Raw genomic sequence first — 21,478 nt, 5'->3', positions numbered from 1 at the left:
TCAACTCGTAAGGTCGGTGAGCTTCAGACTCTAGTAGCTCAAGCGCCTTACCTTACTCCTCATCTTTACAGAGTAGTTCTCCGCATGCAGACAAAGTTCTTACTGGTGCTGCTATCAGAGTATCAGTTGATCCAGTCAATTGTCTTGCCAACATTCTTTCTCCCTCATCTTGCAAGCCCTGGCGAAAGCAAGCTGCGCACTTTTTGCGTGGAGCAGACGAGCTCCCTCGGACGGTCCGCCCAGTTGTTTATTTCTTTAATGCCAGTTGCTGTCGGAAACCGCATCATTTCTTCTTAGCTAGCAGATTGCATCTCCTTCATTTTTGTCCAAGCTGGACTGACTCTAGAGAGCCATATCACGGCTCACAAAATTAGAGCCATGGCTGAGTCGGTGGCTAATCTAAGATCAGTCACTATTGAAGAGATCTGCAAAGCTGCGGCGTCGTCATCAGTCCACACATTCACATCTCACTACTGCCTTCAGCAGAATAGCCGACGCGTCAGTCGGTTTTGGGCAGTCGGGGCTGCAGAACTTCTTTGGGGTTTAGAATCCAACTCCAACCCTCCTAAGCCCATGTTTGTTCCGTTCCAGGCTACACTCATTTAGATGTTTCTTCTTTTCAGGTCAATTTTTATTCTGGCCTCGCCGTTGCGAGACTCAATTGACCACTGTTTGTTGTGTAAGCCTGGAAGCTAGGGATACCCCACTTGTGAGAATATCAGCCTGCTTGTCTTTGGAGAAAGAGTAGTTACTTACCTGTAACAGGTGTTCTCCGAAGACAGCAGGCTGCATATTCTCACAAACCCTCCCACCTCCCCTTTTGGAGTTGTCTCCTCCATCTTTTGGATATAACTGAGGGGCGTGTCCGCACAGCGAGCGGGAAGAGGTGTGCGCACATGCGCAATACGATCGCTCGCGCGACGGAAGAGATTTTGCTTTAAAATCCTCCGGGGCCGACGTGGCGTCACCCACTTGTGAGAATATGCAGCCTGCTGTCTTCGGAGAACACCTGTTACAGGTAAGTAACTACTCTTTTTCTGTAAGTTAGTCAGTGAATGATAACCAATAATGGAGTGTCTCTTATTGAATACGTGAACCTACCAATGAGAGCAGAAGTGGGTATGTGAAGAGCCAATGAGAAATCTCTGCACATGTTTATTAATGTGTCTTTTCCTTGCAGTGAATGTGACTCTGGATCCAGAAACTGCTCATCCCTGGCTCATCCTGACTGAGGATCGGAAAAGTGTCAGAAACGGAGACACAAGAAAGAAGCTGCCGGACAATCCCCAGAGATTTGACTATTATCCCTGTGTCCTGGGGTGTGAGAGCTTCACCTCGGGGAGACATTACTGGGAGGTGGAGGTGGGAGACAAGACTTTGTGGGATTTGGGGGTTTGTAAAGATTCTGTGAACAAGAAGAAGAAAATCACAATGGGACCCAAAGATGGATACTGGAGAGTGATACTGAGAGATGGAGATAAATACTGGGCCTGCACCTCCCCTGGCACCCTGCTCCCCCTGAGTGTGAGACCCCAGGCAGTGGGGATTTTCCTGGACTATGAGGCAGGAAAGGTCTCATTTTACAATGCAGATAATAAATCTCATCTCTTCACCTTCACCAACACCTTCACTGAGAAACTCCGGCCTTATTTCAGTCCTTGTCTCAAGGAAGGAGGTAAATATGCTGGAGCTCTGAGAATCCGCCCAGTGCCAGACTGGGAATGAGTAAGCCAGACTCAGGGGTCTGATATATAATCTGGGAGTTGATTTTTGAGATCTGGATAAGAAAAATCAGAGAGTGTTACTTGTGAGCTGTGCTGTTCAGGTTCACTATATACAATCTGTGATCTGATTTTTCCAAACTGACTAAGCTTGTAAAGAAAATGTACTGTTGAAACAATAAGTGGGGAAAAAAATTAATAATGAAACTAGAATAATTTTAGAATACTCAAAAAAATGTATGACATTTCATTAGCACCTGGAAAGGTGGGATAAGAGCTTGTGAATATGAGGAAGGGGCTCAATCAGGGGCGTAGCTACGGGTGGGCCTGGGTGGGCCCAGGCCCACCCAATTCCAGTCCAGGCCTGCCCAGCGCCAGCCCCAGAACCCATTGCCGGCCACTGCTGCTTTTCCTATTGAGCAGCAGGGCCGGCGCTACAAAAAAGAAGAAGCGCTAACGGCGCTAAGGAGTAAGGACGAGAAATGTTAAAAAAAAAAAAAAAAGCGCGGCACCGGCAGGCACTGTCTCGGCAGCCTTGAGGCATTGGCTGCTGAGGCATTGGCTGCTGGCTCGCAGGCTCCTCCCGCAGACGGGAGGAGCCTGCGAGCCAGCAGCCAATGCCAATGCCTCAGCAGCCAATGCTTCAAGGCTGCCGAGACAGTGCCTGCCGGTGCCGCGCTTTTTTTTTTTTTTTTAACATTTCTCGTCCTTAGCGCTTCTTCTTTTTTGTAGCGCCGGCCCTGCTGCTCAACAGGAAAAGCAGCAGTGGCCGGCAATGGGGGCTGGCGCTGGCATGCAGGGCGGGCCTCGTCGAAGAAAAGAGGGAAGACATGGAAGGATGGGGAGAAAAAGAGGGAAAACAGATGGAAGGATGGCAGAGAATGAGGGAAAACATGGAAGGATGGGGAGAAAGAGGGGAAAACAGATGGAAGGATGGCAGAGAATGAGGGAAAACATGGAAGGATGGGGAGAAAGAGGGAAAACATGGAAGGATGGGGAGAAAAGAGGGAAAACAGATGGAAGGATGGCAGAGAATGAGGGAAAACATGGAAGGATGGGGAGAAAGAGGGAAAACATGGAAGGATGGGGAGAGAAAGAGGGAAAACGGATGGATGGGGAGAGAGACTCTGGATGGAAGGATGGGGAGAGAAAGGGGAGAGACTGGAAAGATGCAGAGAAATGTGAGAGACTGGAAGGATGTGGAGAGAGAAGGGACACTGAACAGAAAAGGGTAGAGTGATACAGAGACACTGGTTAGAAAGAGGGAGAGAGACATTAGATGGAAGGATCAGGAGAGAGGATAGATGGATGGAAGGATGGGGAGAGAAAGAGGGAAGACGCTGGATGGAAGGGTAGGGAGAAAGGTGACACTGGACGGAAGGATGCAGAAAGAAAGAGGGGAGACTACTGGAAGGATGGGGAGAGAGAGGGGAGACTGGAAGGATGGGGAGAGAAAGAAGAGAGCTGCTGGATGGAAAAGGAGAGTAGTGAAAGACTGGAGAATAAGAGGAAGGGGCATGGGGAGAACAAGGGTGAGAAAAAGATGAAAAGCCATAAGTAGATGAAGGAAATTAAAGAATGGATAGGAAGAATGAATTAAATCAGGACAGAGAGAGAGAGGCAGAAAAATATTGAAGAAAGCAAAGAAAAAGGAGAGAAAAATGAGAAATGGCCAGGAAACCGTGGCAGAAGAGTTAAGCGAAAACGAAGGAAAGCAGAATCTAGAGACTGGGAGCGACACAATGAGAAAAAGTAAATGGCCATACAAGAAAGGTAAAGAAAATAATTTTATTTTTAATTTAGGATAAAGTAATATGGTACCTGTGTTAATGAAGTTTCAGAGACCAATACTTCCTTCCTTAGGTCAGGGGAGGATACCGTAACAGCATTATACTGACCTGAGGCAGGAGGTTTTGGCCTCTGAAAGCTCATTGAAAAGGGTGTTAGGCTATTAAATAAATTTTCTGAAATCTGATGCACTGAAAAGCAGCACTTTACCCTGTGTGACAAATGCATCTGATTAGCGTGACTAAATTTTGCTGGGGGAGGGGGGTAGAGAGAAAATTTTGTGCCCACCCACTTTGGGTTCAGGCCCATCCAAAATTAGCAGTCTGGCTACGCCACTGGGCTCAATGACACAGATGTGGGACCAGAGCCTGTGAATGTCAGGGAGTGTCTCAGTGAGAGTGACAGATGAATTAGAACCTGTGAATGTGAGGAGGGGTCTCAGTAACACAGTGAGAGTAATAGAGGTCAGTTTAATGCCTGTGAATATAAGGAGGGGTCCAAGTGACAGAGCTTGGTTTAAACCCTGAGAATGTGAGGAGGTGTTTCAGTGACACTGTGAGAGGGACAGATGTGGGACTAGAGCTTGTGAATGTCAGGGAGTGTCTCAGTGAGAGTGACAGAGGTCAGTTTAATGCCTGTGAATGTGAAGAGGGGGTCTCAGTAAAACAGTGAGAGTGACAGAGATGAATTAGAACCTGTGAATGTGAGGAGGGGTCTCAGTAACACAGTGAGAGTAATAGAGATCAGTTTAATGCCTGTGAATATAAGGAGGGGTCCAAGTGACAGAGCTTGGTTTAAACCCTGAGAATGTGAGGAGGTGTTTCAGTAACACAGTGAGAGTCATAGAGCTGGGATTAGAACCTGTGAATATGAGGAGAGGGTTTAGTGACACTGTGAGAGGGATAGAGGTAAGACTGGAGCCTGTGAATGTCACGGGGTATCTCAGTGACTCAGTGAGAGTGGCAGAGGTCGGTTTTATGCCTGTGAATGTGATCTAGTAGCGCTACAGAAATGATAAGTAGTAGTAAGTAGTAGTAGGAGTAGGAGTGGTCTCAGTAACACACTGAGAATCAGATGTGGGATCAGAGCCTGTGAATGTGAGTAGGGGTCTTAGTAACAGTGAGAGTGACAGTTTGGTTTAAAGCCTCTGAATATGCGAAAGGGTCTCAGTGACACTGTGAGTAGCAGTGGTCGGTTTAATGCCTGTGAATATGAGGCGGGGTCTCAGTAATACAGTGAGAGATGTGGGATCAGAGCCTGTGAATGTGAGGAGGGGTTGAAATAACAGTGAGAGTGATAGAAGTGGGATCAGAGTGAATGGGAGGAGGGGTCTAAGTGACATAATGAGAGTTAAAGTCTGGATGTCAGGAGGTGGCTCAGTGAGAATGTAAGACTTACAGAGGTCAGCTTAAAGCCTACTGAATGTGAGGCGGGGTCTCAGTGAGAGTGACAGAGGTTGGTTTGACTCCTGTGAATGTGAGGAGGGGTCTCAGTAACAGAGTGAGAGGTGGGATCAGAGCCTGTGAATGTGAGGAGGGGTCTCAGTAACACAGTGAGTTAGAGGTGGGATCAGGGCCTGTGTGAGAGTGACAGGTTGGTTTAAAGCCTCTGAATATGAGGAGGGGTCTCGGTGACACAGTGATAGTGACAGAGGTGGGATTAGAGCCTGAGACTGTGAGGAGGAGTCTCACTGATACAGTCACAGAGATGGGATCAGAGTCTGTGAATGTAGAAACCCCTACAGTGATGATATTCATGAAATACAATTTTCTCCCAACTAGTGTTTAGAGCACATCAGTGAATCTCGGCTCAAATCACAATTCTTATCAGGATGAGTTCTTTATTATTCTGGGTTAGTCATGTGCCAGCAAAGTAGCAGAGACAAATTCCAAGCCTGCAGCGGACCTTAATATGCAGCTGTGTGAGAGCATGCAGGAATTACTCCCAAATGTTTTCTCTGCCACATAAGGCAGAGCTTGCATTTTTATACACTTTATCGCTTTGATGTTAGTAACTCAATTTGGTCTCTTTCAGCTTCAGTGCTTTGTTTAGACAATATTTCTAAGAATACTAATGTAATTAAGCATATGTTCTTGTCTAGGCTTCGTCCATCCTTCATTCTGTAATTCTCATTTTACACTCTACACTGATAATACAGCTGATGGGATGATCTGAGGTTCCCATTCCCCTTCCCTGTGCTCTTGAATACAAGTAAAGTTCATTTTCCTATTCCATACGCTGATGAGGCATCTGGAAGCTCTAAGGCCTAATTCCTCCTCCTGCTGGCCCTGGATTCATAGAATTCATTTGCCCAGACCACAATGGAGCCTTCTTGTCTCCTAAGAAAAACATGGTCTTGTGGCCTTGGGCATCAGGGGGATCAAGACCTCACTCCCAGTGCCCAGATCTCCCGTTTCCACATCCTCTGAGGACAGGGAAATATCTGTACCTGAACGGAGGTGTGGGCAATATCCTTTGTCACACCCTACACAATTGTGTTTCACAATTCAGCATCGTCAGGGGTTATGACTGTAACATAATGATCAAGTAAGGATGATAAAATATCTCCATTCTCACTCACTACACTTTTCTACTCCTTATTATAAAATTCTCTCTTACCTTGTATTCTATGTGTTGTTCTTATTATCTCTCTGGCCCGCCCCGGAGGGAACTCACTTCAGGATCTGAAGGAAAATGGCGCTATAGCTTTCTCCAGCGTCCTACCTAATCACTTCCTGTCATTCACCTTATATGCTTAGCGGAACTTCATCATGGCAATAGAGCCACCCACTCTACTTCCTTGTTTAACCCCCGCAGGGTCACTGTACACCACTCAAATATGAGTCTTTGTTCTAATTTCATCATCTTACGCAGTGTGTTTCCTTTCTGATTGGAGTGGAGGAGTGGCCTAGTGGTTAGGGTGGTGGACTTTGGTCCTGGGGAACTGAGGGACTGAGTTCAATTCCCACTTCAGGCCCAGGCAGCTCCTTGTGACTAGGCAAGTCACTTAACCCTCCATTGCCCCATGTAAGCCGCATTGAGCCTGCCATGAGTGGGAAAGCACGGGGTACAAATGTAAAAAAAAAATTATTGGAAAACTGTGCCAATACTACAAACCTCAGATCTTGTATTGAATTACCCTTATTTACCCAGTGAGCCACAAGGGGGGTTTCAATCTTATTCAATTTGATGTTGCTTAAATGCTGAGCCACTCTATGTTTTATCTTTTTGATTGTCTGGCCTATATAAAATAATTTACAAGGGCACTCTATGGTGTAAATGACTTCACTTGAATTACAATCTGTCCTGGTTTTTAAATAAAACCGGCGAGGTCTAGACTGATTGGGAATTTGTATCCACTCTAGCTTATTTTCGAAAGGAGATGGGCATCCATCTCCCGAGGGCGCCCAAATCGGTATAATCGAAAGCCAATTTTGGGCGCCCCCCAACTGCACTCCATCGCGGAGACGAACAAAGCTCACGGGGGCGTGTTGGCACAGTAGCGAAGGCAGGACAGGGGCGGGCATGGGAGTGGTTAACAGATGGGCGGCTTCAGGCCGTAATGAAAAAAAGAAGGGCGCCCGTAGCGAGAATTTATGTCATTTTTTCTGGACCCTTTTTTTTTTAGGTCCAGTTCCCAAAAAAGTGCTCCAACTGCCCAGATGACAACCGGAGGGAATCAGGGATGACCTCCCCTGACTCCCCCAGTGGTCACTAACCCCCTCCCACCAAAAAAAAAAGAAGTTTAAAAACTTTTTTTTCCAGCCTTTAAGCCAGCCTCAAATGTCATACCCAGCTCCATGACAGCAGTTTGTAGGTCCGTGGAGCAGTTTTTAGTGGGTGCAGTGCACTTTATGCAGGTAGACCCAGGCCCATCCCCCCCCCCCCACCTGTTACACTTGTGGTAGTAAATGGGAGCCCTCCAACCCCCCCCCCAAAACCCACTGTACCCACATGTAGGTGCCCCCTTCACCCATAGGTCCTATGGTAATGGTGTAGAGATATGGGGAGTGGGTTTGGGGGGCTCAGCACCCAAGGTAAGGGAGCTATGCACCTGGGAGGTATTTTAATGTTCTTTTTTAATTTTTAAAAGTGCCCCCCTAGGGTGCCCGGTTGGTGTCCTGGCATGTAAGGGGGACCAGTGCACTACGAATCCTACACTCCCTGCAACAATGCTCGATACTGCCACCCCTACCCTGCCCCCTTCCCAGGGGCTTCCAAGCTTTTCACTGCAGATACCTGCCAGTTCAATACCTGCTGGTCCAATGCAAACTGGTCCCATGGCCGCGCTCCGTTCCCTTAAGTCCTGTTGCTGTTTCTGTTACAGACAGTCTGCCTCCTCTGAAGTATAGAGTAATCGATTCCCCCCTCCCCCCCGGGGGACACCCTGATTCTCGGGCTGTACCCATGCCTGTACAGCACCCTATGCCCTCCATAGTGGCTGAGCCTACATCGGTTCCGCTTCCCCAATCTGATATCCTGCCCCAACTTTCGCCACAAGACCAAATGCCTTGAAGTTGTTAGTTTTTGAGATGGGTGCCCTCGGTTTCCATTATCTCTGAAAACCAATCCCTTCCATCTCTGACATTTGGGTGGTCCCAACAGTATTATCAAAACAAAAGATGGGTGCCCATCTTTTTCGATAGTACGGTTGGCTCCGCCCCTTCGCCGGAACGTCCTCGGAGATGGGCGCCCCCATTCAATTATGCCCCTCACTGTGTCTCTATAGCTAGAGGACAATATCTGCATCCTAACTTCTGAGAATACTCCTCCCATGGCCCTTTGGGGCAGATCACGAGTTAATCCAGGTTAATGCCAATCAATGTAAATAATTAATTCTTATCGCCTGATTAATTAGGTTAGGTGCAGATTTGTGTGCCCAACATTGGTTGACCCTATATAGTTTATATCTGGAGTATGGTTTATAATGTTGAAGTGTCACCATGGAGTAATGGTGCCACCATGTGGTCACCTAGTGAATTGCAACTTGGTGTTTTAGCTCTTTCTTAGGGATATTTTTGTTGTTGTTTTATCAATAGAAATCAAACAAAATAAAACATGGGAAAGAAAATAAGATGATACCTTTTTTATTGGACATAACTTAATACATTTCTTGATTAGCTTTCGAAGGTTGCCCTTCTTTGTCAGATCGGAAATACTGTTGTTGTTTTGCAATTGTCTGCCTCTGTATTTCCCAGATCACTTGATCTATGGCAACCAAATTTGGGGGATAGGTATAGCTATAGAAAAGTTGGAGAGCCAAAATAACATTTTCCCATTAGACTTATGGATCTAGTCCCAAATTTGAAAAATACATTATTGTAGAAGGGTTGATGGTGGGATTTCCCAGGGGTCTGTGCTGGGACTACTGCTTTTTAACATATTTATAAATGATCTAGAGATGGGAATAATAAGTGAGGTAATTTAGGAGCCCTTTTACTAAGCTGTGCTAAAAGGTGGGCTGCGCTATGACTAGTGAGTTTTCCCACATGTTGAGGCCTCTTTTAGCACAGCTGTAAGATGGCAGTTTTTCCACTTCTTCATTTAATGACCATGCACTAATTTCCCAAATTGCGTGTTGTTATTACTGCATGAGCCCTTACCGACACCTATTTAGATGGCAGAGAGAGCTCATGAGCTAACTATACGCTAATCGGTAGGCGTATAGCAAATTAACTGCGCTGACTAGCACTGAGCTCGCCTACTCTCTAGCCCAAAACATGCCCCAGCATTAAAAAAAGTTGGAAGCATGCGTAGATGCCAACACTACCATAGGACACTTGAGCATCCTCCACTGTAGTGCATTTCCCACACATTAAGCACACATTAGTACTTACCGCCACTTAGTGAAAGGACCCTTCAATTTGATGATGACAACAAAGTTATTCAAAGTTGTTAAATCGCAAGAGGATTGCGAAAAATTGCAAGAGCACCTTAATGTGAACAAGTGTAAAGTGATGCAGGTAGGAAAGAGGAACTCAAACGATAGCCACTTGATGCAAGGTTTCTATACCGAACTCTATAGTAAGTCTTTCACTATACATTCAGTTAGCTAAACTGTTTATTTCATTGCCAGAGAGACCTGACTCTTAATCCAAATTATTCTCTTTAATGCAGTTGATCACAAAAATAAGGAAAAACATACAGTTACATTGAGATGCACTGTAGTAAGAGTTCTGTCATTACAGATTTGTCTGTTTCTATTAAAGATGTATTGTTAATGCAGTCTGTGTTAGCAACAACAGTTCTCAGTGCTGTGTAGAATCTGTGTAGTATGTCTGTATAATGCCAGTCACAGTTCACAGGGTGTACTTCCTGTCTTCGGAAAGCATGAAGATACAGGAAGTGCCCCCTCCCTTCTTATGTGTGAGTCTGTTAGAGAGAGCAGCCTGGAAGGAAAACATGTGCTCTGAAATCTCCATTTTGTTATGTCCACTTGTTTTGCATGAAATACATAGTAACATAGCAGATGACAATAGAGAAAGACCTGTACGATCCATCCAGTCTGCCCAACAAGATAAACTCATATGTGCTAATTTATGTGTATACCTGACCTTGATTTGTATGTGCCATTTTAAGGGCACAGACCGTAGAAGTCTGCCCAGCACTAGCCCCGCCTCCCAACCACTAGCCTTGCCTCCCACCACTGGTGCTGCCACCCAATCTCCGCTAAGCTTCCGAGGATCCATTCCCTCTGAACAGGATTCCTTTATGTTTATCCCACGCATTTTTGAATTCCGTTACTGTTTTCATCTCCACCACCTAAGTATTCACCACTCTCTCCATGAAAAAATACTTCCTGACAATTTTCTTGAGTCTGCCACCCTTCAATCTCATTTCATGTCTTCTAGTTCTACCGCCTTCCCATCTCCAGAAGAGGTTCGTTTGCGGATTAATACCTTTCAAATATTTGAACGTCTGTATCATATCACCCCTGTTTCTCCTTTCCTCCAGGGTATACATGTTCAGGTCAGCAAGTCTCTCCTCATACGTCTTGTAACGCAAATCCTAATCCCATACCATTCTCGTAGCTTTTCTTTGCACCACTTCAATTCTTTTTACATCCTTAGCAAGATACGGCCTCCAAACCTGAACACAGTATTCCAGGTGGGGCCTCAACAACGACTTGTACAGGGGCATCAAAACCTCCTTTCTTCTGCTGGTCACACCTCTCTCTATACAGCCTAGCAACTTTCTGGCTAAGGCCACCGCCTTGTCATACTGTTTCATCGCCTTCAGATCCTCAGATACTATAACCCCAAGATCCCTCTCCTCGTCTGTACATATCAGACTCTCACCGCCTAACACATATGTCTCCCGTGGATTTCTACTCCCTAAGTGCATCACTTTGCATTTCTTCACATTGAATTTTAATTGCCAAACCTTAGACCATTTTTCTAGCTTCTGTAGATCCTTTTTCATGTTTCAGAGATCCAGGCAGTACAAGGCAAAACAGAACAAGGCAAGACATGAAACTAGATTAAAACTGGGTCCAGAAAAGGGCAAGACAAGGCAAGGACTGGATCCAGGCAGGACTGGACTGGACTGAATGAGACAAGACAAGGTAAGGCTAGGCACAAAACACAGCAGACAAAGCAGGGCAGGATCTACACAACAAGAACAAACAGAAGCAAGACTATAGGCAAGGCAGTAGCCAGACTTGGCTTGGCAGGATCAGGAACCAGGAACAGACTTGGCTTGGCAACAGGAACAGGATTCAGGAACACTTGACTTGGCAACAGGATTCAGGAGCAAACTTGGCTTGGCAACAGAAACAGGATTCAGGAACAGACTTGGCTTAGCAGGGACAGGAACAGAGGTTGGGTTTAGCAGAAAGCAGAAACAGGGTTTTGGCTTTAGCAGAAAGTAGAAACAGAGCTTTGGCAATAGCAGAAAGCAGGTTTTAACTATAGCCAGAGTCAAGAGTAGGGCTAGACTGAAAGCAGGAGCCAGGGGTAGAGTGAAACTGTAACATATCAAAGGCAGGGTTTGGCTATAGAACTAGGGTTTCAGGAACAAGGTTCAGAAACAAGACACACAGAAACAAGGCTTTCAGGAACAAGACTCGTAGAATCACAGTAAACAGGAACAAGACTACACAGGAGTAAAGCTTCAGGAACAAGACTTACAAAAGCAAGGCTTTCAGGAACATGGTTCAGAAACAAGACATTCAGGGACAAGACTCACAGGAACAAGGCTAGGCTGGAATCAAGGCATAAAGGAACAAAGCCAAGCAGGAACTGGATCTAAACAGGGAACACAAAGACAAGGTTAAAATACCTGTTGCAAAGGCAAAACATAAGAGTTCCAAGGTGCTTTATAAAGGACTTTGCTGATGATGTCAGAACTTGGAATGAGGCTTGATTGGATAGCAGGAACAGCAGAGCGAGGCATAGATAGCAGGAACACCAGACAGCAGATGTATCACTGCAGGGATGAAGCAGTCTGGAGAAGCCACAGACCCAGACTACTAGACAAAGGTGAGTCTGGACGCAGGGGTGTGGCCACAGCCATAACAGTAGTCAGTTTATTCAGGCCTTTGGGTAAGTCAGGTTCAATGGGTATGAGTATCTGCACGTCACCTGTATGGATGTAGAACTGAGTGTCCATTGATCGAATCAACTTAGCTAGTTGCTTGAGGTAGATATTAAACAGAATAGGTGACGGTATCAGTCTTCGTGGTAAACCACAGGTCAGTGTCCATGGTGGTGATGAAGTGCTGCTGAACACTAGGGACTATTGCCTGTCCAACAAATAGGATCTGAACCAGGCAAGTACTGTTCCACTGTTTCTGCCAGTTGTGCTAGCATAATTTCGTGATCCACAGTGTCAAAAGCTACTGAGAAATCTAGCAGTACTAACACCGAGGCAAATCTCATGTCTCGGTTTTTAGCAGGGATACAGGTACTGTTTCTGTTCCATAACTGAGTCTGAATTCAGATTGATATGGATCTAGCCAGTTTCTCTCTTATAGCCAATCACTGAGTTGATCACAGACTGCTTGTTCTATAGGTTTTCCTAAATATGAGATGTTGGATACTGGTTGGTAACTTTCAAGTTTGTCCTGGCCAAGGTTGTTCTTCTTTAGCAAAGGATGCACCACTGCCCTTTTTAAAACTGTGGGTAGTTGCCCATTAGAAAGAGAGTTCACAATTTTTTGGGACTGTAGAAATATGGTACAATTTGAGGCCTATTGCCAAGTCTCAGGCTTGCTGGAAAAGCAAGGTTTTCAGGCCTACTAAAACTTTGGTCAATAGATTTGTTTGATCTGGCAAATAGAAATCATTGTATCAGTCTGTATCAAATAATTAGGGGATTTCAAAGATGCCAGTTTGACAGATGGCAGTGGTGAAAGCAGCTCTGACTTGAGAAATGGAAAGAACCTTGCAAAACATCAGGGCCAGTTACAGGGTCTTTCTTAAATTAGTGGTTAAGTCAAGCTAGAGATGAGAACATGTTCGTGAGATTGAAGCTACTCATTAGCATAGGCCAATCAGTGTTAACCATGACATTAGCATAGATCCAATCAGATGTGCTCACTGTCATATTATCCATATCCTGAGTGGACTTATAAAAGTTAGTGTACTTCCTGATTTAAGCTAGAGAGAGGGGTAGCCACTCATCTCTCTCCAGGGGAAACCAATGTAACCAGCAGAAATGACAAATTACCTAATTGCTTTCCCATGTAAACCTTTGATTAGTAAAAGAAATTATAAAAGATTAAGATCCAGCTAACACCTGTTTGCAGCTGGATTACTGTATTCCTACAACCAATTGATTGTGCATGCCTGTTGGTAAGTAATAAATTTATAACCCTTAGAACTAAAATATCTCTCCTACTGTTTATTATAATCTATTACTAACACCCTCTTTGGTTTACTTCAGTATAGACACACTGATTTATCTGGAGATGGAGTCAGATATGGAGGTTTTATAAATAGCCTTCTCAGAGTTCTGTCTGGTGTGAAACAGTAAGACTGAAGCATACCACATAGAACTGTAGACTTGGGGGACCACAAAACACCCTAGTTTTAATTCAGGACCTTCTGTGAGGCCCCTGCTGCACTATTTTTGATGGGCAGGGGTCGAGGAAGCAGGTAGTTAGTCGAAGGTCTCTTTCGATTTTGTCATGGCCCTCCACTGTTATTGGTTGGGTTAAAAGTCCCATATGTATTTGTCAGGAGGAGGTGAGTTTGTGTTCTCTTGGTTAGCTGATTGGAGACTGGATAGGAATGCCTGTAAATCCTGATGGAGACTTCACAAAATCACTGCGGTTCAGTTGTGACGGCAGGTTGGTTCTGTTGTAGGGGTTGCAGTAGGCTGTTTACTATGCTGAACAGGTGCTTGGTTGAATTGGCAGCCTGTTCAGTGCATTTGGTGAAATACTGTTTTTTGGCTGCTGTTAAGGCTTGGCAGTACTTTGTCATGTGATTCCTACAGTTTAGCCCATCCTCATCCAGGCAAGATTTAGCCCATCCTCATCCAGGCCATTTCCTTTCCAGTTTCCGTCCTCCATGCTCAAGGGTCCGAAGTTCTTGAGAAAACTAAGGCTAGCATTTGTGAGTGGGGCATAAGACCTTTTTTAGTGGTGCTGTTTTCTCTAAGGTAAGAAGAGGCTGATATTTGGAATACACACTAAGACCTCAACCTCTTCTTACACTGTAGTGGTCTTTTCATCCATATGTGGATAGTCAAAGGCCTCAAGGAAATTCTGAGCATTCAGCTTTTTTTGTTTATGATCTCCTTCCAAACTCTGGGAGGTGCCATTTCTTTCAGGTGGTCACTTAGGGGAAACCTAATTACAAAAAGGTCTGTCCATGATAGGGGTGTTATTTCAATACTGCTATCCTGGTATTCTGGAATGTCAACCCCATTGTAGAATACCACGTCTAGTATGTGACCCTTTTTATGGGTTGGGGAATTGTTTACTTGTGTGAATCCTAGTGCTGTCATCGTGTCCAGAAACTTGATTTCAGGTGTCAGTGGACACAATTTGTGAATAGCTTTTTGTGTGTTGCATGTAGTTTGTTTAGTTTGTTATATATTTCTTATTATGTGTGTTGTTTTGTACTCCACTCTGGATAAGAGCGGAATATAAATATTAATAAATGAAATGAAGGAAGGCAGCTGTGGTGGTGTCTGAAGTTTCAGTGTGTAGACTGAAATCTCCCATGATCACCATCCTAGGGTAATTCAAGGTCACTTGCATGGATAATGTGATACGAGGTGATTGGTATACCATGAATAGCCAGATTGGTTTCTCCTCTTCTAGCTAGATTAAAAGAGATTCTGATTCATTTAGCTGGGGGATGGCATTCTGCAGAGTTTGATTGTATCCCAAATCAAGACTGCTACCCTTCTACCCCATCTTCCTGGTCTTGGTGGATGTTGGATGTTGAAACCCATTGGGCATAGTTCAGCCAGTAGTAATCCACCACTTTCATCTAGCCAGGTTTCACTTATTCCTAATATATCAAGATGCTGTTCATGGATGACATCATGGATCACTGAGAACTTCTTTGCAACTGATCTAGCATTCACCAGTCCTATAGTTCCCAAGGGTGGTCTGGGGTTGCTGGGGACATCTTTGGTATCTATAGCAGAGATTTTATTGCAAATGAGGGAAAAGTCTCAACTGCTACGGCTATTTTCACACATAGGTGTTCATTATATAGCTCGTAGAAAAAGTCATCACTGACTCAAAAACCCTCAATTTTTGATTTTTTCTTTTTTTGTTTCAATTATAATTACAATATATAAACGTCTTTTTCAGACTTAAAAAACTGTTAAACGTATCAAAAAGCATAGAACTGATTCACTTATCTTGCCCAGTATTGCCGAATATTTTTTTCAATGCTGTGCCAAATTTTTTTTGTTTTCCTTAATAAGGCGCTTGATCCAATTTAAGATGGATAATGCACTGGTTCCATCTTAATTGGATCAAGCGCCTTATTAAGGAAAACAAAAAAAATTTGGCACAGCATTGAAAAAATATTCGGCAATACTGGGCAAGATAAGTGAATCAGTTCTATGCTTTTTGATACGTTTAACAGTTTTTTAAGTCTGAAAAAGACGTTTATATATTGTAATTATAATTGAAACAAAAAAAGAAAAAATCAAAAATTGAGGGTTTTTGAGTCAGTGATGACTTTTTCTACGAGCTATATAATGAACACCTATGTGTGAAAATAGCCGTAGCAGTTGAGACTTTTCCCTCATTTGCAATAAAATCTCTGCTATAGATGTAATTAGATTATCTAGCATAGTAGCAGAGCATCTGGTGTTGGAATTGACATCTTTGGTATGACAATGAGGTGATCTTTTAAGTACTTATATGTAGGTGTTTGACCTCTTGCACCTTTGTCTTTTCTTTTGTTGGTGGGGATCATAGTTTCCTCTCCCACACACCACTGGGATCTCCCGAGGACTCTTCCGTTCTGGGCATATTTTCAAAGCACTTAGCCTTCCAAAATTCCATAGGTTTCTATGGAACTTTGGAAGGCTAAGTGCTTTGAAAATATGCCTGCCAGGCCAAAGCACATTCCTTGTGACAGAAGTTCCTTAGGTAAATTTCACTGAGTGGCCTTTTTAAAGTTGTAAATTCAGACCAAGCTTGGGAGATCAAAGGCTTCCAGTAACAGAGAAACAAATGACTGTACTTTGCACTTTTATGTGAATTTCTTTGGACACAATACAGAGGAGGTTGATGGTAGACTTTAGTTTTAACAGAATGTAACAGATTCAGAATCTTAGAAATAGTTATGTAGTTAAAATAAAACTACAGAAATCAAAACGGGTGTGGTAACGCAAAATATACAAATATACAAAAATGTTTCACATTCAAAAGAAATTATATCTCTAAGATAACAAAAACTGTTGATATTAAAAAAAAAAAAAGGAAGGAAAAGTCTTAATGAGCTCCAAGTCAATCCAACCTTCCATATTAACCAAATTTTCAAAAACTTTAAAGCATCACCCTAAAAACGTTCAAGTTCACTATAATCCATTTTCTATAATGTCTAATATTCTGTTCATAACCAAATATACATCTTCAGCATACACACTTATCTTAGAATACGTCTTATCAGCCAGCTTCTCAATTCCCTCAGGACCAACAGTGGCCAGCATTTCACATGATCACACTTCTTACTGCTGCATCAGGGTCCATAGAACTGGGGCTTCCAAGTCATACTTCATAACAAATCTTTTTGGAAAAGTACAGCAAAATTTACTTTCTTCTTAGTTCTATAGCTCCTAGCTGCTTACGCTTGGCTCTCACTACATTTCAAAAAATGGCCTCCTCTTATAACTGATGACAGTAGACGCCAACAGCAACTTCTACCAATCAGCAAAAAGCACAGCATCTGCAGAAGAAGTATATTCAAATAAAATGATACCACTCAATGTGTGAATTCAAACTCACAGGCTCCAAAGAATTTAAAGACTAGATCCACTTTTGTTCATGCCTTAATAATAACTTTCGATGATCACCACCTCGATCTAGTGAGCAATCCACTGTAGAACTAAACATCACAGATCTTGAAAAGAATGTTGTGCACATGAACAATACGCTGCAATTGGAAGTCCCATCACATGTGTCTGGAGAGAACACCTATGCTCTAATAGTAGACAACTTCCTTGTAGTTTGTAATGCATATACTTTATTACAAGTGCATATCAAACAATACACTACATGATCTGATTTATATGTCGTTTTGCTTTTGAAATCATATTTCTTATTGGTCACTAGATCTATAAAAAACAATGTCTTAACCATAATGGTGCAAAAGGAGCTCTTGCCACATTTAAAGTGCCCCTGCAAGCAAGAAGACATTTCAGAGACTTGTTTAGGAGTTGGGAACACAGAAGGACTTAATCATTCTTTAAGGTTCTTACTCCGATGAAAGGCAAACCTAGAGAAAGAACCAGGTAAAGCAAGAATGATAGTCAATAACTCCCAATGCTTCTTTATGAAGTGCACCACATTAGAAGAAGTATATTTCATCACATATGTCAACACACTTTCATCTTCAGGACAAGGCAGTTTAGGAGCTAACAATGACTGTACTTGGCTCTACAATAAGCGTTTTTCAAAATGCTAGAAGGATACCCTCGTTGATGCATCTTATCTGAAAGTGCTCTTGCTTGTCTTCTATATTCAGAATCATCTGAGCAAACTCTTCGATAATGGATAAACTGTGAAAAAGGTAAACTATTTTTCAACGAAGGAGGATGACAACTCCTATAATCCAAAAGAGTATTCTTATCTGTATATTTATGGAACACTGTAGTCAAAAAAAGTGTCCCCAATCGTATGAAAAACAAAATGTAGAGTAAAGGTAATCCTAGTGTAGCCCAGATCTCATCCGGTTCTAGCTCTGGTCCCAGACACATAAAACAGTGACTGTGCATTTATGCCATTCTCACCCCCACTCACTTGTGCAGTTAGTCTCCAGTCGAACTGGGAGTGGGCAATGATCTGGAATAGCAATCCTGGGGTTTGGGAGACACTTTACCAGACAAGATTCCTCCTCGCTCTTCAGTCCAGGAACCCTCTGCACTTTGGGAGGTTTTAAAAACAACTTAATTTGTATTAAACTTGGCTGCAACAGGCAGTAACTTGAATTTTCTTTCAACACAATCCAGACATTTCAAACTTTCAGTTTTTAATGTCAAGACTATTGATGTCCGGGGACCCCCCTGGGTCCCAGCCCCTCTGTTTCACAGGTATATATGGATGTGGAGGAGTAGCCTAGTGGTTAGTGCAGCGGAATTTGATCCTGAGGAATTGGGTTTGATTCCCACTGCAGCTGCTTACAAATAAGTACCTATATATACTATGGAAACCGCTTTGAATGTAGTTGCAAAAACCACAGAAAGGCTGTATATCAAGTCCCATTCCCTTTCCCTATATGCACTGGGAATTCTTAAACCAGGCTATTTACATATCGACAAATACTCCTGTCTCCTCCTATTCTTGTGACCAGATGTTGTTTCAAGGGTGATATCTTGTTAAATATAAATTAAAGCAGGTTTTTTTGGGTTAGTGAAGAGATTGTTCAGTCATTAGTCCAAATTTATCTGAGACGTGACAAACATCACTGAAGCCCTTTTCCCTCCCTTTTTAAATTTAGCAATACAGTGAATATCTTGTAAGCAATAGTTTAGAGTGATTTCATTGAAATTACTAGAAGTAAAGCCATTTGAAGGTAGTAGAATAAGTTTGAACACACATTAAATATATGAAGGACATATGACCATAAAAAAGAGAAGAAAACAAAAACACTGTAACCAGAAGGTGTGTAATTCGGATGCATTAATAATAATATGAGTAGTTGAAACACAGAATGCTGATCCACAGACCAAAAGAGCTAAGCCAAGATGCATGCATTTTAGATTTGACGTGAAGGTCATTTAAAATATTATTTAAAAGTAGGGCTCACAGTATATCTTCAGAGAATCCTTAAAATAAGATTGCCCACTAAAGATTCTCTGAAGATACACAGTTATCTCTTTCGGTCTGTGATTGATTTACATTCTGTCAATAAAGATTTTTGTTCCATTCATTGAAGGCTCTTTGCGATTTTCTGTGTTGTTGGATTGTGCTCTGTGCTTTGGACCTTCTTTGTGCTGGTTCTTGTTCAAAAGCAGTCATAAATAAATTGGCAATAGAAGGGGCCATCGTGGCTCCCATTGCAACACTGGATACTTGCTGGTATAATTTATCTTCAAATTGGAAAAAATGATCTTTCATAGCCAACGTTGCAAATTCTGCTATGTAGGAGGTGGGTACAGATGGTCTCTGTTGTAAAAACACATTCAATACCACAAATTTCTTCATCCTGTAGAATTACAGTATAAAGAGTGGTAACATCTAAGGTTACAAGGAGACACTGTTGAAGAAGATCTTGCAATGCAATCAAATGTCTCATAAATTGAGTAGAGTCTCTAATATACAATTTACCTGCCATTAACAGAGGTTGCAAAAAAGCAGTCAAGAATGCTCAAGCAATGTTATTTTTTCTTTCTTATATATTGACAGTGGGTATTTTGATTACATAAAGTTAAGTGAACAGTCTGTACGCTTTAGCTCTCGCATAAGTAAAGTTGTATCTCAAATGCTTGTTTTCAATTTGTATTATGAGTTATTTCTATTAACATTAAGGGTTTGAACAAACCAATTAAAAGAAAAAAGTTGCTAATATATTTGTCTCACCTGAAAGTTGATATAGCTTTTGTCCAGGAGACTTATAAAATGCCTTCCCGACAATAAATATATGCTAGCAGGTCACTCACCAGCTTTAAATAAAAAAAAAAAATGGTGTAGCCATTCTCTATCATAAGTCCCTTCCTTTACATATTCTTAAACAGGCAACAGACTCAGAAGGCAGATGAATCAAGCAAGATGTGAAAATTAATGATACCAATTATACTCTTCTCAATGTTTATGCTCCAAATAAAGACACTCCGCCTTTTTTTCAAAACCTGGCTTTAGAAAATAATAACTCTCATAGCACAAATGTAATCTTAGGAGGGGATTTTAATCAAATTCTGGATCCATATTTAGATAGGAAATCAAAATGCACATATCACCACACGAAGTCTAATCAGGCTCTTCTTTCTTTAAAAAAATACTCTTGGACTGGTTGATACTTGGAGGCTATTCCACCCAATAGAAAATGATTTTACTTTCTTCTCTATTCCTCATCTCAGCTACACCAGAATTGACTATTTTTTTTTTATTTCAAAGTCCCTTTTGTCACTGAATCCTCTGTTGTGGTTACTCATATCTCAGATCACTCTGCTATTTCAGTTACTATCTCAGGAGTTACCCTACCAGATAAGGGCTCTTCTTGGAGATTTGATGCCTCTCTGCTCAAAGAGGAGTCCTCCCTCACTTTGTTAAAACAATCCACTGCAGACTACTGTACTAATAATAATCTTGCTGATTATCCTATAAATATATGGTGGGATGCTTTTAAAGCTACCATGCGTGGAGTTATAATTAATTATACTGCAGGGATTGCAAAAAAAAGAAAAAAAGAATTAGATGACCTTGAGCAGAATATTAGATCTCTAGAAAACGCTTACCTGCAGTCACAAGATAATAAAGTCTACCAAGAGCTGCTTAAAGTTAAGTATAGCTTCAACACAATATTAAGTAAAGAGGCAGTTTCATCTATCTTTTTTTTTTTATATATATTGTTTATTGCAACAATAATAAACATTCCATCACAATAATAACATAGTGTAATTAATACGATTTGTACAATCAAAACATTCTCATCTGTTGCTAGTGTTTTCCCCTCTTTTACTCCCTCCCCCCCCCCCCCCCCTCCCCACTCGTTAGGAACTATACTATGTCAGGTTGGTGGACTCAGTTTTTAACAGTTTAAAAGTCTGCTTCTTGCAACTGGCGTCAATGTATCCCAATATGGAGCCCAAGTCTTGCAAAAACTGTCTCCCCTTCTTGAAGCGAGGTCTCCAACTCCTCTTTTTTCCAGCATACAACACTGCATCATGGCTCCTCTCCACTGCGAAACACTAGGCCCCTCTTTTTGCAGCCATAATTGTAAAATTGTTCGCTTTCCCATCAAGGACAGTACGCTTCAAAAAGCCCTCAAGCCTTCAGGCGATTGTCCTTGCACAATGACTGTCGAACAGTTGACCCGGAGAAGGGCGCCACTGGACTCTCCACATCTGTGAGATTTTTAGTCCCAGCTCTGTCCAGAACTGTTTCACCAGGGACAAGCCCAAACATGTGTCCCAAGGTGGCTCCCACTCTCCCGCATTTTGGGCAATCATCAGTCTGTCTTCAAAGTTGCTCTATAAGCTCGGTGTGGCGATATATATCAATTCGCATAACAAATTTGTATTGCATTTCTCTCCAAATTACGTTCTCCGTTACTTTATGTACTGTAGATAGACAGATTGCCAACTGTCCCGGATCCATCTTCCACTGAAGTTTC

At 42.5% G+C, this 21,478-nt stretch overlaps 2 protein-coding genes across 2 annotated transcripts in view; both read left to right on the top strand.

Annotated features, from left to right (window-relative positions):
• LOC115466339 (butyrophilin subfamily 1 member A1-like) overlaps window positions 1-1,805 on the top strand; it is a 384,019-nt gene extending 382,214 nt beyond the window's left edge. Inside the window, exon 16 of the mRNA XM_030197519.1 lies at window positions 1,181-1,805. Coding sequence (XP_030053379.1) covers window positions 1,181-1,725 — 545 coding nt within the window. The 3' untranslated portion in view covers window positions 1,726-1,805. The remainder of the gene's footprint in view (window positions 1-1,180) is intronic.
• The window catches only part of LOC115466338 (butyrophilin subfamily 1 member A1-like), a 1,244,786-nt gene that overhangs the window by 733,044 nt on the left and 490,264 nt on the right, over window positions 1-21,478 (top strand). The window lies entirely within an intron of this gene.

Source organism: Microcaecilia unicolor, chromosome 3, assembly GCF_901765095.1.
Source record: "Microcaecilia unicolor chromosome 3, aMicUni1.1, whole genome shotgun sequence".
Taxonomy (NCBI): Eukaryota; Metazoa; Chordata; class Amphibia; order Gymnophiona; family Siphonopidae; genus Microcaecilia; species Microcaecilia unicolor.
Note: the sequence above shows the minus strand (reverse complement) of the source record. Positions and strands in the feature narration are given on the sequence as shown.